The sequence below is a fragment of the Chelon labrosus genome (genome assembly GCF_963514085.1).
Source record: "Chelon labrosus genome assembly, chromosome: 15".
NCBI lineage: Eukaryota > Metazoa > Chordata > Actinopteri > Mugiliformes > Mugilidae > Chelon > Chelon labrosus.
Window position 1 is genome coordinate 1,319,511 of NC_140348.1, and position 14,983 is coordinate 1,334,493.

Sequence of the window (14,983 nt, forward strand, 5' to 3'; positions counted from 1 at the left end):
CATAAAACAGAAATATTATGCTTCTGTGATTATTTATTCAAGAAAATGAATCATTTGTACATATTCGTCACATGCAAACGTAAGTGAACCCTTGTTTTCAGTATCTGGTATGACAGCAATAAGAGCAACTAAACTTTCTCCATCACTTCTGATCAGTTGTCTACAGCAGCTTAGAGGGATTTTAGCCCTTTCCTACAGAACCTCTTCAGTTCTGGGATGTTGGTGGGTTTCCTCACATGAACTGCTCGCTTGGGCTTAGAGTAATTTTTATGCAGAAATGTAGAAATTTTTTTTTTTTTTTTTTTTTCTCAATATGTTTATTGAGCATCAACAATACAGGTCCACAGATTGAAAATGGGGAGGAAAAAAAAATTCCCCACATGAAACACAGAATGCTCACATTTTCAGTTTTCAGTGTTTAAACACTGTTGCAGACTACATATTAGGGCAACAGTATACGCTCCAGGTCACTTTCAGCAGTATGATCATTAACCATTCCTAATAATCACTACTGCATCCTTTGTGTAGGCAAAAATGAGAGAAAACTCCTGTGTTCCTCTCTACTGGCTGATTAGTGCAAAACCAACACCTCACTGGTCCTAACAAAATCATGCTAACACGAGCATAATGTCAGGCTGTAAAATTGTGAAACGAGATGGTGGTTTAGTAACTGGTCTTTGTGGAATCCGTGTTGACATTTGTTGGCTGTGTGTACTAACGATGAGTGAAAACGTGTCGTCCTCTTGGAACCAGAGTATCCAGTTTTCGTTGGGCAGATGTAGCATAGTTTATTTATTTTGTCTTTAAAACAGCAAGGAACAAGTTGATATAGTATGCAGTACCAGTTATATATAATTGAACCTAACTGACAACATTCCTGACAGTCATGTGCATAATACAGCTGTAGTCCTTGCACTATTAAACTGCAGGTGAGCGAAACGTGAAAAAAACATGTTTAAAGAAAATATTTTTCATCAATTCTGTGGAATAGTGGCTCCTAGTGGAATGGTTTTATTGAAGAAAATGGATGCTCACTGTAAGCTAGCTTGATACAAATGATACGTATCCGTCAGATCAAATTTATTATCCCATTTTCCATTCAAGCAGTTTCACTTCCTTTTGGTATAACAGTCCTTCTCTTTATATATTGTTCTTGTTGATATTAATGTTATTCAGATGTGTTTTAACATGTTTAGTTCTATTTTTTTATATTTTATATATTTTACTGTGGTAACCTTGCACCAAACCACAAACATAAACAGCTACTGCACTGAATCATCATTTTATCATTATGTTCAATGAGGGTTCTTATGTTATTGACTACCTCCTGTATAAGACTCAAGTGTGTTTTCTCAGAGTCTCCAGCTGAAACAGTTCCTGTGTTTTCTAGGTCAGCCCATTAATCCTCAGTGCCGTATCTACCCCGAGGAAATGATCCAGACTGGCATCTCAGCCATAGATGGCATGAATAGCATTGCCAGAGGCCAGAAGATCCCCATTTTTTCTGCTGCTGGGCTGCCCCACAATGAGGTGAGACTATCACATCAGCTTATTTCTTGAAAGACAATCCCTGATTTGTCAGACATTGTTCTCAGGTGTCACAACAAAAGCACAAGCTTTCACTCTTTTGTTCGAGGTGCGTGGCCTTTTTCTGATCAGAGACAGGTCAGCTGTCAGTGACCAAGTAATACTGAAGAAAGGCAGTTGCAGAACTGAACAGAACTTTCCATATCACTGTAGTAATACAAGTCCAGTATTGAGTAGACCTGTATGCTTTGTCTTGCTGCCACTCTTTTTTTTTTTTTTCCCTCAAACTAAAAAGTGGCACCACAAAAGTTGCCAAAGTTGCATATGTGCTATCACATTATGATAGCACGGAGACTGTTAAATCACAGGAAATGTTTAAACTCAAACATTGACTGTTATCTTCCAAATCTTTCTGAACATTATACTGTCTTAGGATTATAGAAAATCAAGTTTGAAAAATAAACATCCATCCACCATTTACAATACATTTTTATTCCTAACAGCTTTTGGATAATATAATTTAGGTTTTAGTTCTGTGGTGGTCTCATGATGGAAATGTTCAACTTCACTGAGTCAACTCGCTCATATGAGTGTCAGCTGTTTTTCCTCTGTGTCACATGGTGGCCATTTTACTTCCTTTTCAGATATATTTGGGCCCCACAGTGAAATTTCATTACTCATTTCTTGTACATAGTGTCCTTTTTTTTTGCATTTAAACAATACAAGTCAGATATTTAACAAAAGTTACAGTTAACATTACTGAATAACCTGCACATGTGTAAATGACAGCAACATTTAAATGAAAATAATAAAATATTCTCGATACCTAAACATTAAAATTCCAGTTCACCCAAACTCACTGCACACATTTCACAACATTTCAAGTGAGTACAACCTGCTGCCTTAAAGATGCAAGTTAACTCAAACCTTTGTTTGAACTCCAAACTCAAAAAGTTTTAACTCCTGATCATTTCTTGTTTCAACTTGATACTATGAGTTAAAACAACTTATTAGGTTACATTATCCATGAAACCTAGTAAACTAATTTTATTTTGTCAAATTAACAATTGTTCACTATTTCAACTAAACAGCTGTACTATACGATATATTAGTTGCTATTTTAACTTGAGACTTGTTTTTAAATTATTTCCATCCACCATCCATTACTCCTTATGATGCCAGTATTTTTGCTGACATTGTAATACCGTGGTTTAATCCTATTCTTTAGAGCCTTGTTTCAAGGGTATCACCATTACTAATAGTAATGTACTATAATGTACTAATAGTACTGTTAAAGCCATGAGTTAACTGAACATTGACCATACACACAAAACTGACACAAAGTCAAGACAGTTGATTAGTTTAAGTTTATTTGGAGTTGGAGATGGAAAAACGTTCACATAACTTCATGGAACCCTAATGTTTTACAGTGTACTTACATACCATTAAGCTTCAGTTCCTGCTCCAGTGTCTGTTTAATACTTTGTTACACTGCTGTGCACCAAACCCAACTTTATTGAAACTGAGTGGAAATTAAACAAGATTAGACCATACTTAAAGAAATGTAATGTGTTATTTCCAGCCAGAAGGAGGTTATTGACATTGTACACTGGTCAAAGTAGAACAGCTTTGGAAATCACCCCAAGGAGGAAAAAAATAGAACAAAATTACCCATGGCCACAAAGACCATTCCATTGTATTTGGCAAAACAATATTGATTGATTCTATCTACTGCAGCACTCTCGCACAATTTAGGTTTCTTAAGTGACAAGCGGCTGCTGGCTGTTACTGATGCTCTTCAGCTTGGGAAAAAAATAAAAATAAAAAAATAGGATTTAGAACCAGTGTTGACCCCTGTATTCTTCTCTTCACTCCTACTGTCCCTTCTATGTCAGTGCTCACAGACAGAATGTAATGCTGTTACTGTCATACAATGAAAAACCATTATCAGAAGGTCCTGGCAATGTATTTCTTTGTGTATTTTGGGAGATGTTTTAATAGCTTCTGAAACATTATAACTGTTATAACAGTCCAAATTATACCTTCACATAGCAAGCAAGACTATGTTTGTACTTTTTCCTGATAAAAAATGGGAAACTAAGGAGGTAAAAATGATCTCGTATAAAAATGGCACTTTTTTCGACAAACTCATGGATAATTGTCACAAATTCTGTTGTTAGATAAGCTCTACCAAATATTTTGGTCTGATTTAACTCAGTGTTTTCAGTTTATGTACAACTTGACTAATGTTCAGGAGTAGCATGCAGCTATTTTCTGCATTGAACAGATTGTACAGTACCTGCTCAGCCCCAGCTGACACACAGTTCCGTGCTTGCTAGTGAACATGCTTATTAGCATATAGCAGCTTCAGCTACTTTTTAGTGATTTTTTTTTTTCCAACATGTTCAACAACTTTCTATCATAACGTTATGGTATGTTATGATTCCCACAGTCTTCAATTGGCCAAAAGTTGTAATCTGTATTTATAAGAGTGGTAACCAAACTATAATGCTGCTAACATATGACTGTAACTGAAAACTTCTTGAGCAAATCTCACATAGCATCACTTTCTTCAATCAGTTGCTGTCCTATGAGCGTAAGGAGCTGTCATTCACTGTCCCATCCTGAGTTTGAAAATGTATGATGGAAAGAGTCCTAGTGTAGACCCAACCAAACAAACATGGTGTGTGTTGTCTGTCTAATGATGACTAGTTTGTCGTGCCATTGGGACGGTGTAAAAAACCAGACTCTGCGTTCCATTAAGCACATGTGACAAAGGTCATCCATGTGGCGGTTTCCTCAATAGCCCAGGTGCCTAGTTTAAGGGTGCATGGAGAGGTCAGGCCGGATTAACACTCCAGCCACAACATTATGTAGTTGAGCGTGAAATTCTTTCATTCTGCAAATTAGAATACAGCTTCTTTATTCTACTGTTGGTTTTTGGGTTAAATGAAGACTAGAGAAGTTATCTGAATAATGTCATTAAAGAAATGGATTTTAATCAATATGGTGATAGGATCAAAATCAACTGGAAAAGTATTGTTGAATAGTTTTTAAAGATGCGCATCTTTAGTCAGAAGATCAGTCGCAGATAGAGTAGAGAAGTTAAAATGTTTAATACGTAACACGTTATTGTTTTTTTTTCTTCTAATGAGACTTGCTTACAAATGCTGGAAATGTCATCCTTTCCACTTAACATCACCGGCACTGGTTGAAATTGTCCTATAAATCAGATCGAGATCAATTTACCAAGAATAGATGAATGCTTGTTATGTTTGAGGTTATTTCTTCGAATGTACAGTAGCTCAAATTTGATCATTCCCCACAATATTGGCATAGAAGACTTATCATTGCTGTTGATATAATCTAAAGCTCTTTTTGTAATTCCAATGTACAAACATGAGTCGACGGCGTCTTTTAATTATTCAGCAAGACTAACACAAATTGCAGGAGAATATCCCAGTGCTACTCAGCGTTTTCTGTAATATTTTGCAAACCTAATATTCTGATATGAACATAATTCTAAGTCTGGAATGATGGGAAATAAGGTGCATCAAATACTCCTTAAAGGAGTATGCCTACTCCTCTTATTACAGCGTGCTAGATATGATTGATTACATTCAAATATTTTGTAATCTAATTTTCAGGGTGTAACCACTGATTGTCAACTACACTTGTAGACATTTGTTGAAGCGGTGTGTCAGTGTGAAAGCCTCTTGACTGTCAACCTTTCCTCCTTCCAGATTGCTGCACAGATCTGTCGCCAGGCCGGCTTGGTGCAGAAGTCTAAAGATGTGATGGACTACAGCGCTGAGAACTTTGCCATTGTCTTTGCAGCCATGGGGGTAAGCAGAAAAACCTCATCATTCAGCTTCTTATACCCTTCCACACCCACCTCATCTGTGGCTCTAATCCCCCTCTTAACCCTGACCTGACACGCTGTCCTCTCTTTCCCGCCTTGCTTCTGTCTTTTATTCACCAGGTGATTTAACCTTTCACTCCCTCTTGTTACTTCTGCACCTCTGAGCATATCCCCCAGCCATGTAGGCAGGTTACTAATTCAGCAGGCCCTTTAACACTGTCAGCCTTGCGGTATCAAATTCGCTGCTCCTCAGCTGCTCCTCCCTTGTGCTGTAATACCACCGATTGTAACGGCTTGACCTCCATCAGTGCACACACTATCCCACAGTGGTTAGTCAGGCTAATTGTTTATTTAGTCAGCGACTGGATATGCATTTATTTATTTATTTATTTTAAAGTCATAGCACACAAAGCAACAGCAATGCATCTGTTGAATGGTAAACCAGTTTGTATACCTCTGCAGAGTTCCTATCAAATGACCACTCTTTGTAGTCAATTACTGGTCTTGTTTTATTTCAACTGATTGAGTTTCATTAATTGGCAAACATTTTAATATTCAGTGAATAATCTGTGTATTTTAAAAAAAAAAAATAAATAAAATGACCGGCATATCACATTTCTTGCATTTCAAGTCTCCATTGTGAACGTCTTCTTCGTCCCCTTGAATGATGAATGGCTTCAGAAAGTTAGGAAATCAGTGTTGCAGCTTGTGAGAGAAAAAGACGGCTCTGAGTTCTCAGGAGTGACAGCGCTCCCTCTGTGAACCACATTAAATGGTTCTCTAAATGATCCTCTTGTGTTTGAAGAATGCTACAACAAATACATATAACAGACACGTAGATTTAATCATGGTATTACTGTAACACAGACGCATTATACATTTTGGGAAACTAGAGCTACTCGAAATGCCCAGAGAAAGAGAAGAACACACACTCTGGTGATTCTCTTTCTCTTGTGATAAGTGGACATTTAATCGCAATTGTCGCGGCCAATGTCTTTTTTTTCTTTAAATCATCAGTAAAAGAAAAGTCATGTTTCGGAATAGTAAAAATACCTCATGGTTAAATCAAAAATTTGTCAGGGCTGTTGAAGAGCTTGTATCGTTTGTGTCTCAGGTCAACATGGAAACTGCCCGCTTCTTCAAGTCGGACTTCGAGGAAAATGGCTCAATGGACAACGTCTGCCTTTTCCTGAACCTAGCCAATGACCCCACGTAAGAATCTGTCAAGTTTTTCGAGGCTTGATTTGTTATTGATTCTGAATTATGTTCTACATAGATGCTGTTATGTTTACTGATAAATGTTTACCTTCGATCCAAAGGACTGATGATCAAGTATACAGGGGGCACTTGCGGTTTGATGAATTCAGATTTTTTTTATGTGTCCAGTGGAATAAGTTACTATTCTTTCTGTGACCAATTAGTATCGAGCGTATCATCACCCCTCGGCTGGCGCTGACTACAGCAGAGTACCTGGCCTACCAGTGTGAGAAGCACGTCCTGGTCATCCTCACTGACATGAGCTCTTACGCTGAGGCTCTGAGAGAGGTAAGACAACCAGCTCACCTATCTTAAACTTGTTTGTTTTCCCATGCACCATCTTGCGTCTGTCTTCTCTTTTGCCTGGTAAAGGCAGAATTTTTAGCACTAAAGAGACATCCAGTGCAGTTTTTGTTTGGGATGACAGTCAGAAAGTTGCCTTTTTTTCTCTTTGTCAGAAATGATTTTCTTGAAACTTGAGGCTTGGTCATATTTATTGGGGTGAATAATTGCTAAAAGATGATTTACTTGAAAAAGCTTCTGATGAGTGAAATCCACCAGTGTCATCATCTGAACGCTGCTTTCAAGGATGCAACTCAGGAAATGTGAACATGATCAGTGCCACTAATACGCTATCTGAATTTGAAATATTTCTTCTTAGTTTTATACTTCCTATGCTTCAAATCTTTCTAAATCCTAAATCATTTCCTGCATGACATTATTTTATGTAGTCCACACTGTCCAAATGTCAGTGTTGTAATACAGTAATACCCTATATTTTCAGTAGATGTTAGTACGTGCTGAATCTCTGAAGGCTCAAGTATCTCTATAAGCACCAAACCATGCTGCAGCCCGACAACATGTCACATCAATGTAAAATCACCTCAGTATTAGCGCAAAGGTGATAGACTCTCTAAAGTCTTGAGCTTCTTGCTGAAAGGGAGGATAATATGCCCTTCATTCTTCTAGGAAATACCTTAACTTAATTATTGTCGGCTCGGCTTTAAAAAGGAAAGGCCCCCCTCCCCCCACCAACTGCCCTCCTTTCTCCTTGTGGCGAGGAGTTGGGCCCTGTCTCCTCTCTCTTTTGTGTCTCTATAATAATCCTTTTATGTTGTACAGTTTGCTGTCTCAATATGTTGGCAGCACAAAGCAGGTTTTTAAATGGTTCACATGCATGTGCGTTTTCCCTCCTTGCATTTGCTGTCTACAGCCTTGACACAGGAACGGCTGCACCAATAGTCAGCTAAGACTGATGGGCAACTTGAAGGGTAATTCAGCACTTACAAAGAGCCAGGACATTAACATTTAACTTCTGTTCCTATTCACACGAGAAGGTTCAGTTTTGCATTGAATCTGCTGTTCATAAGTGTGTAGCCTGCCCTTCAACCTTAGAATTCAAGGATGAATGGGATGTATTTCTTTTCCCTATTGCTCTATATTCACTTGACTTTTGGAACAAGGATTTGGTTTTGGTCATTTTTGCAGAGAGTCAGGAAACAGAAAGGGAACATTTCCGACCAGCTGTTTGCCTCTTCTGGGACATAATGAAGGAGTTAGCATCACTTGACTTTTCAAAAGTAAAGCGTTTTGTAGAATATATTTTTCTTTGTTTACTTGGAAGTGTATAGAAAAAAAAAAAAGACAGTCTTACTTAAGACAAATGTATTTCTGTGGCTTAGTATAATTCCTTTTTTGTTTTAAAACCCATCTATTGGGAAAGGTCAGGAATTCAAGATGATAAAGGTGCACTCGTCTTGATTTTATAAACAAAAGACGTGGCGTAATGTGAAACATGTCACCTTTTGTTGCTATGCATACCACATTTTGTATTCTACAACAGTATCATATTTGTTGCTTGAAATTCTTTGTAAATGTTTAAACAGTGGCGTTTATAAATTGATTAACTGATATGACTGTGTCTTCAGCTATTTGGTTTAAACATTTACGTGGTCCAACATACTTAACTTGCTTAAAAACTGAGACTGATCCATCAGTAACCCCACCAATGGATCCATGGTAAACTAAAGGAGCAGCATTAGTTTTGCTGTGTAGTTGGAGTTATGTTCCATTTCAATCTATGCTTTTCCTCTTACAAGAGTAAAGTTTTTTTTAGACATGATTCTGTCTTGGCTAATGAGGACTGCTGGAGTTTGATGAAGTGCATAAATCCCTAAACAAGACATTGATACATTAATGGGACTTTCTTTAACACGGATTAAGACCAAACCCACTTAGCTAATACCTCATGATATTTGCAAACAGTAGAATTTTGTGATATGAGTGTTTGGACACATGTCGTTGATATAAAGTTAAGAGCTAAAATTCTTTCACTTTGAATTACATGTATACATTTGAATGTCTGTCTTTGTTCTCATAAGATAAGCTTGAAATGTTTCCTCCTTATATTCAGACCACCATTGATGCATTTTTAGTGTCTATAAGTTGTCCTTGATCATATGACTCAAACTCAGATCACTCCCATGCACAACTCTTTACAAGTCAGTGCAGACCTGTTGCTGCATCTGCACAGGATCTCCAGTCAGTATAGCATCTGTGGTAACGTCGGGACTAGTATAAAACAAATATTCTTATTATTTTCAGAATTTTAGCTTCAACTTGGTAGGCAAAGATTACAAAGAGGTAGGAGTATCATGAATTGGGTACAAAGTATTGCCCTGTAGTAAGTAAGGAACCATATAATTTCTCAGGAAGTGGTAAGAGATAATAATGCAGCTTTTTACATTTCCTCTGATTTAACAAAAATAAAATGCAAATATATGTTCGCAGTGTTGCGTCCTACACCTTGTTCTTGTAATCACTCTCACGGCACCCCCACTCTCTTTATCATTAGGTGTCTGCTGCCCGAGAGGAAGTGCCTGGCCGTCGAGGATTCCCTGGCTACATGTACACTGACCTGGCCACCATCTATGAACGTGCTGGAAGAGTAGAGGGCAGAAACGGCTCCATCACCCAGATCCCCATTCTCACCATGCCCAATGATGGTGAGAGCAGCCGCAAAACTCTCAACAGCTTGGACTAAAGTGATTTCTTCACAGCTTTCAATTTAGTAGGGAACATGCATGAATTATGACTGTGCATAGGGCGTTTTTTTGTGTATTTGTTGAATATCAGTGTGGTTATGCTTACTGTACTTTTTCTATTTTCCTAAAAGGCTTAGATGTCTCTGCAAGTCCTTGTCTAAAAAATACTGGAGTAGGTATCTTAAAGGGAATAAGGAGACATTTTTGATGCCTGCAGTTACCATAGCAACATGTATGAAAAGCCCTCTCCTATCTAGTTGAACAGGATCCCCCCATTACAAAATCACGGGGAGGTGATTGTGTCTGCTTTTACTAAATACTGCTGGTGTGCCCAAGGGCTCATCGCTTCTTGATTTAGTGACTTAGAGTAAAGGTCTTGGGGTGGATATCTGACATACATGTAAACACATTTTTCTGTCTTCCAGACATCACCCATCCAATTCCTGATCTGACTGGATACATTACAGAGGGTCAAGTCTACGTTGACAGACAGCTACACAACAGACAGGTATTCATTTGTCCTTATTTAAAGACATTTTTGTATTATTATTATTATTATTATTATTATTACAAAAAATAAATAAATTACAAAATGATTACTACACTTATGGAAAATGATAGGCAACTGCATGCACAGGGCTTCTTTCTATTAATAATTCTTCGAATCACAGAGTGTAAAATTTTGCTTTCAGATCTACCCACCCATCAATGTGTTGCCCTCGCTGTCCCGTCTGATGAAGTCTGCCATTGGTGAGGGGATGACCAGGAAGGACCATGCTGACGTATCCAACCAGCTGGTAATAAATCTTACCTATTACACCAACAGAAATTATTATCCGAGACATAGTCATTTCTTCTGCACAATGTATAAACAAAGGTATATGGAAAAAGCATTGATGTTTCATTCATATCGATTTTTCTTTCACACTGATGTTTAATATGTAATATCTGCTTGTCTGCAGTATGCCTGTTACGCCATTGGTAAGGATGTCCAGGCCATGAAGGCTGTGGTGGGAGAAGAGGCCCTCACCTCTGATGATCTGCTCTACCTGGAGTTTCTACAGAAGTTTGAGAAGAACTTCATTGCTCAGGGTAAGAGGACGCCAATGGTACAGTTTTTCTTTTGATCCATTTATGAAAAGGTTTATAATACAAATAACTGAAATTCAGCTAGGTGGCTATATGTTGGCCACTCTGTACTGTGACAACTGTGATTGGGGCCAGGACTGACGATTGCGAAATGTAACCACACCATAGAATATGATGGCAGATGTTTATATTTGTACACATTACGGTCTTTACGGTCACAGTGACACACACGTTCACACACCAGTGCCAAGCACTGAGAGCATTCCTCAAGGACACTTCAGCATGTGGCGTGCTCCGTGATCGAACCGCCAACCCTCTGGTTCGTGGACAAGAGCGGGTTGCTAAATTACTTTCATGTTTTTGTACTTTTCATGATTTTTTTTTTTTTTGGTAATACAACTGCTATATCAACTGTAATACAGAAATAAAAGTAAAACTCACTTTTATCACTTGTAAAACTATGGTGCTAAAAGTAGCTAGTAACTAGCCTAGCTTAGAACAGTACTGGTAGTTGCAGCCTCTGACTTGTTTGTAGGTACTGAGGGTCTATCTTACTCTTTTGATTAAAACAAAGAATGAGGGCTGAGAACTCTCACACGCTGACACTTTTCAGACACTTTTACATTGTACCTTTATTTTTTTCAAACTGGAAAAACAAATCTATTGCTGTTAAGCAAAATTGAGAACACTGACAGTGCACAGGCAGACCAGATGGAGCAGGCAGCACAGCGGTTATGTAGACGAATCAGGAAAAAAAGTCAGAAATATTTTCCAAGCTTGGGAATAAAGTTTTTATTTAAAGTTTATATATTTAAGGTATGCGTAGTCACTGCTCTCTGACTTTGTAGGGGCAGAGTTGTAATACTAAATAAAACTAATGATTTGGTCTGTTAGTCAGATAAAATATTAAGTTACTGTAAAAATAATTTAAGACAATTTTAATAAATTCAAATGATAATAATAAGTTGAGTTATTGTAATACTGTGGCTAATGTTGCATACATATTAGGTAAATAAAATGATTACTGTTTGACAGAAGATAAAGAAATATTAAAAGATGTGCTATTTAGGCAGTGTGGGAGCTATCGCATAGCTAGCAATGAAACTGTCGCCATGGTGTCAAACAGTGACACTCAGTGACTTTGAAAACCCTGTGTGTGATTCTGTGTGCTTGCATAGTCCACCTGACCTTGGTGTCAGGAAAGCTGAAAAGGTATTAACAGCCTGGGTAAGGTGTTTTGAATGCAGATACAACATAATGGGTTACTGCTTCGTGAGACCACAGATGTCTTGTTTAATTATCTCACAGAAATTAGATCAAAGTCCATGTGAAGTGGCTGTTTGAAATAAGGCAAATAAGACATGCTAGGCACATACTTTTTTATTTTAGCTCTATACTATTACAGTATACTGGTTTGAAAAAATGGGTGGTAGTGGCATTCACGTTTTATTCCTGAGTTTACATTTGTCCCTGGAAAAATTGATCCATGAAGGTTCTTTCTTTTCTGTTCTTCTTTTCTGTTCTTCTTTTCTTGAAAGTGACTAAACAAAGTGGTGAGACTATTTATTCATCTTGGTAAATACTGTACATATGGTTGTGGATTTCCTCTTTTCAACGCTGATGGATTCCACAGGAGAATAGTCATCACAGTAAGACAAGATTGGAAATGGAGAGAGAAATATTTTTAGCCTTTTTCCTTCCAGCTCACAACAGTAGCCAAACAACGGTTTCAGTACAATAACAGCCATTATAAGCTAAATTGGGGCCAGAGCAGGGGCAAACAAGACCTCAAATCAGCAACTTAAAAATGAATTTGGAAATGAAGGTGGCTTTAAAACTTTCAGTTTGTACTGGCTTTATTACTTAAGGGTGTACTTACACTAGGCTATACATACATGTACTGAGCATGTTTGACCCCCAAAGTCCAGTTAGTTGGATTAGTGTGATTGATCCATGCATGACTCAGCATTCCTCCTGCTTCAAAGCAATGTGATGCTAGTGAAAACACAATGAAAATCTGACAAAATAGAATTGAGACTTCAAAACATTGAATCATTAAATTATGTTCATATGCACAAAACTCATGGTCTAACAGTCCTGACTCCAGGTTTAGACACACAGACACGACTGATATTTTTAATAAAGGGAATAAGCTTGTTTAATAAACCATTAGTCATATTTCACATGTCTGGAAAGCCATACAGCACACACACAAAAAAAACGTAATCTTTCTCTACTGAATTTAAAATATTTGTAGTGGAGAAAATGGTTGTGGTTTTAATAAAAGCAGACCTCCCAAGGTTAGACAAATGAATACGGAAGATTTTTTAGCCTTTTGTTTCTTTTTTAAACTCAACAAAATGATTGTATCTTTCTATGCTTGTTGCTTACGTTCCTGTTCCATGGCAAGGAACATGAATTACTACAAAGAGTTTCTTTTATGATTTAGACACAGTCTGTTCTTTTTTTCATTGCTGTTGCCTGAAGGCAGACAGTATTCCATTGATATAGATCAAAACAGATTAAAAGGAAAGTGGATGTTGACCTTGCTGAACGTATGTATCTGGTGGATGATGACTCATTTACTGCAGCCTGTTTTCTTTCACAACTTCAATGGGTGTGGTTTACATTTCAATTTTTTCCACATCGTTTCCAAACTGAGAGCACCAATTGTCATGTTTGGATGGTAACCATCACCTCTGTGGCCGTTCTGTCCCCCTCAGGACCGTACGACAACAGGACAGTATATGAAACCCTGGATATCGGCTGGCAGCTGCTGCGAATCTTCCCCAAGGAGATGCTCAAGAGGATTCCTCAGAGTACCCTTGCCGAGTTTTACCCCAGGGAGTCTGCAGCTCGTCACTGAGGCACAATTGATGGTGGTCTGTTTCTAGCCCAATTCGCCTGTTTACCCACCTCCCTCCTTTATCTTTATTCCTTCCCTCACTCTACATGCCTTGCACTTGCAAGGACTTGTAGACCGATGTTTTCAAACCTTCATTAATCCCAAACATCACCCATTCTTCCTCCATTGTTCTTATTCTAGTTCATCTCCTTCCCATGAATCAATCCCAACACTCTTTTCCCCTACCCTGAATGAGAACAGGGCAATAATCTCCCCCTTCTGTAGGTGTACTGTAGGTATCAGTGTCCATAAATTGTGTATAGAAAGTGTCCGTGGTTGTAATATGATTGCAAAATGTGAACATATCATTATAATTTTAGATCAGTCCTTATTTATTTGGGTGTGTTACTGCTGGATCTTCCTTTTTTCCCCAAATAAAAGTTATGTAATACCCCCCCTCAAACAACCGGTTTCCCACTGAAGAGAGATACGCATACAGGAAATGCTCCAAATACAGTACCCCTTCAGTCACAACCAGTTAAGTGAAGCTCGGTGAGTTTGGGTTTTTTTGAGCTTGTCAGAAATGTTGATTCAAATTGATTGACATTTTCTAAATTAGGACAGAACTACATGTCACCATAATGATACTAGCTGGGGCAACTGCTGTGCTTTTCCTCAGTAAACACAGATCAGATGTTTACTGTATGTTTCATTTTACTTCTTTTCTTTTTACTTTCATTTGGGTCCTCTTGCTTCATCTCCTTACTCCAAGCACAGTGGGCGTTAACATTATTTGTATTTTGTTGTTTGATTTGTGTTGCAAAAAAGTCGAAGTATATAAGAGTATATTAAACATTCCCATCTGCAGAAACAAATTATCTGTTGTGAAACTGTAATGGTTTTGTGAGTTTATGTGTCCATGAATAAATTAAATTATATGAGAAAACTCCTCTGTTCTGGTCTTTATCACAACGTCATGAGGGATTTGTCAGGCTCCTGGCATGATCTACGTCAAAGATGGCGTTTCTGTTACTTACATTTGTTATAGATATGATTTGCTTGTAAATATTATGGTTAACCCTACTTCAAGAGTAGCTAACCTTAACGTTGAGTTTCAACAGAGTTTTAAAAAAAAAAAAAAAAAACAACTCTCTTCAATGGCTGACAAAGCTTGCACAGTTGAAAGGAGCTGCTGTCATTCGGTGACCCAAGTACAGAATGACAAGTCAGGTAAGACCATCCACTAATGTTGACCACAACCTCAATATGAGCTCCGGAAAAATCTTTGAAGGTACTCTTAAGTCAAGGTTGTTTTGATGGCAGTCCTTCTTGCACTGATAGGTTGATCATTTCAGTGAA

The 14,983-nt window shown here is 37.9% G+C and overlaps 1 protein-coding gene across 1 annotated transcript in view; it reads left to right on the top strand.

Annotated features, from left to right (window-relative positions):
- atp6v1ba (ATPase, H+ transporting, lysosomal, V1 subunit B, member a) overlaps positions 1-14,702 on the top strand; it is a 33,342-nt gene extending 18,640 nt beyond the window's left edge. Inside the window, exons 6-14 of the mRNA XM_084561678.1 lie at positions 1,391-1,530; positions 5,271-5,372; positions 6,504-6,601; positions 6,811-6,934; positions 9,501-9,651; positions 10,116-10,198; positions 10,383-10,487; positions 10,653-10,782; positions 13,503-14,702. Of these exons, the coding sequence (XP_084417804.1) occupies positions 1,391-1,530; positions 5,271-5,372; positions 6,504-6,601; positions 6,811-6,934; positions 9,501-9,651; positions 10,116-10,198; positions 10,383-10,487; positions 10,653-10,782; positions 13,503-13,645 (1,076 nt within the window). The 3' untranslated portion in view covers positions 13,646-14,702. The remainder of the gene's footprint in view (positions 1-1,390; positions 1,531-5,270; positions 5,373-6,503; positions 6,602-6,810; positions 6,935-9,500; positions 9,652-10,115; positions 10,199-10,382; positions 10,488-10,652; positions 10,783-13,502) is intronic.
- The last annotated feature ends 281 nt before the right edge of the window (positions 14,703-14,983 follow it).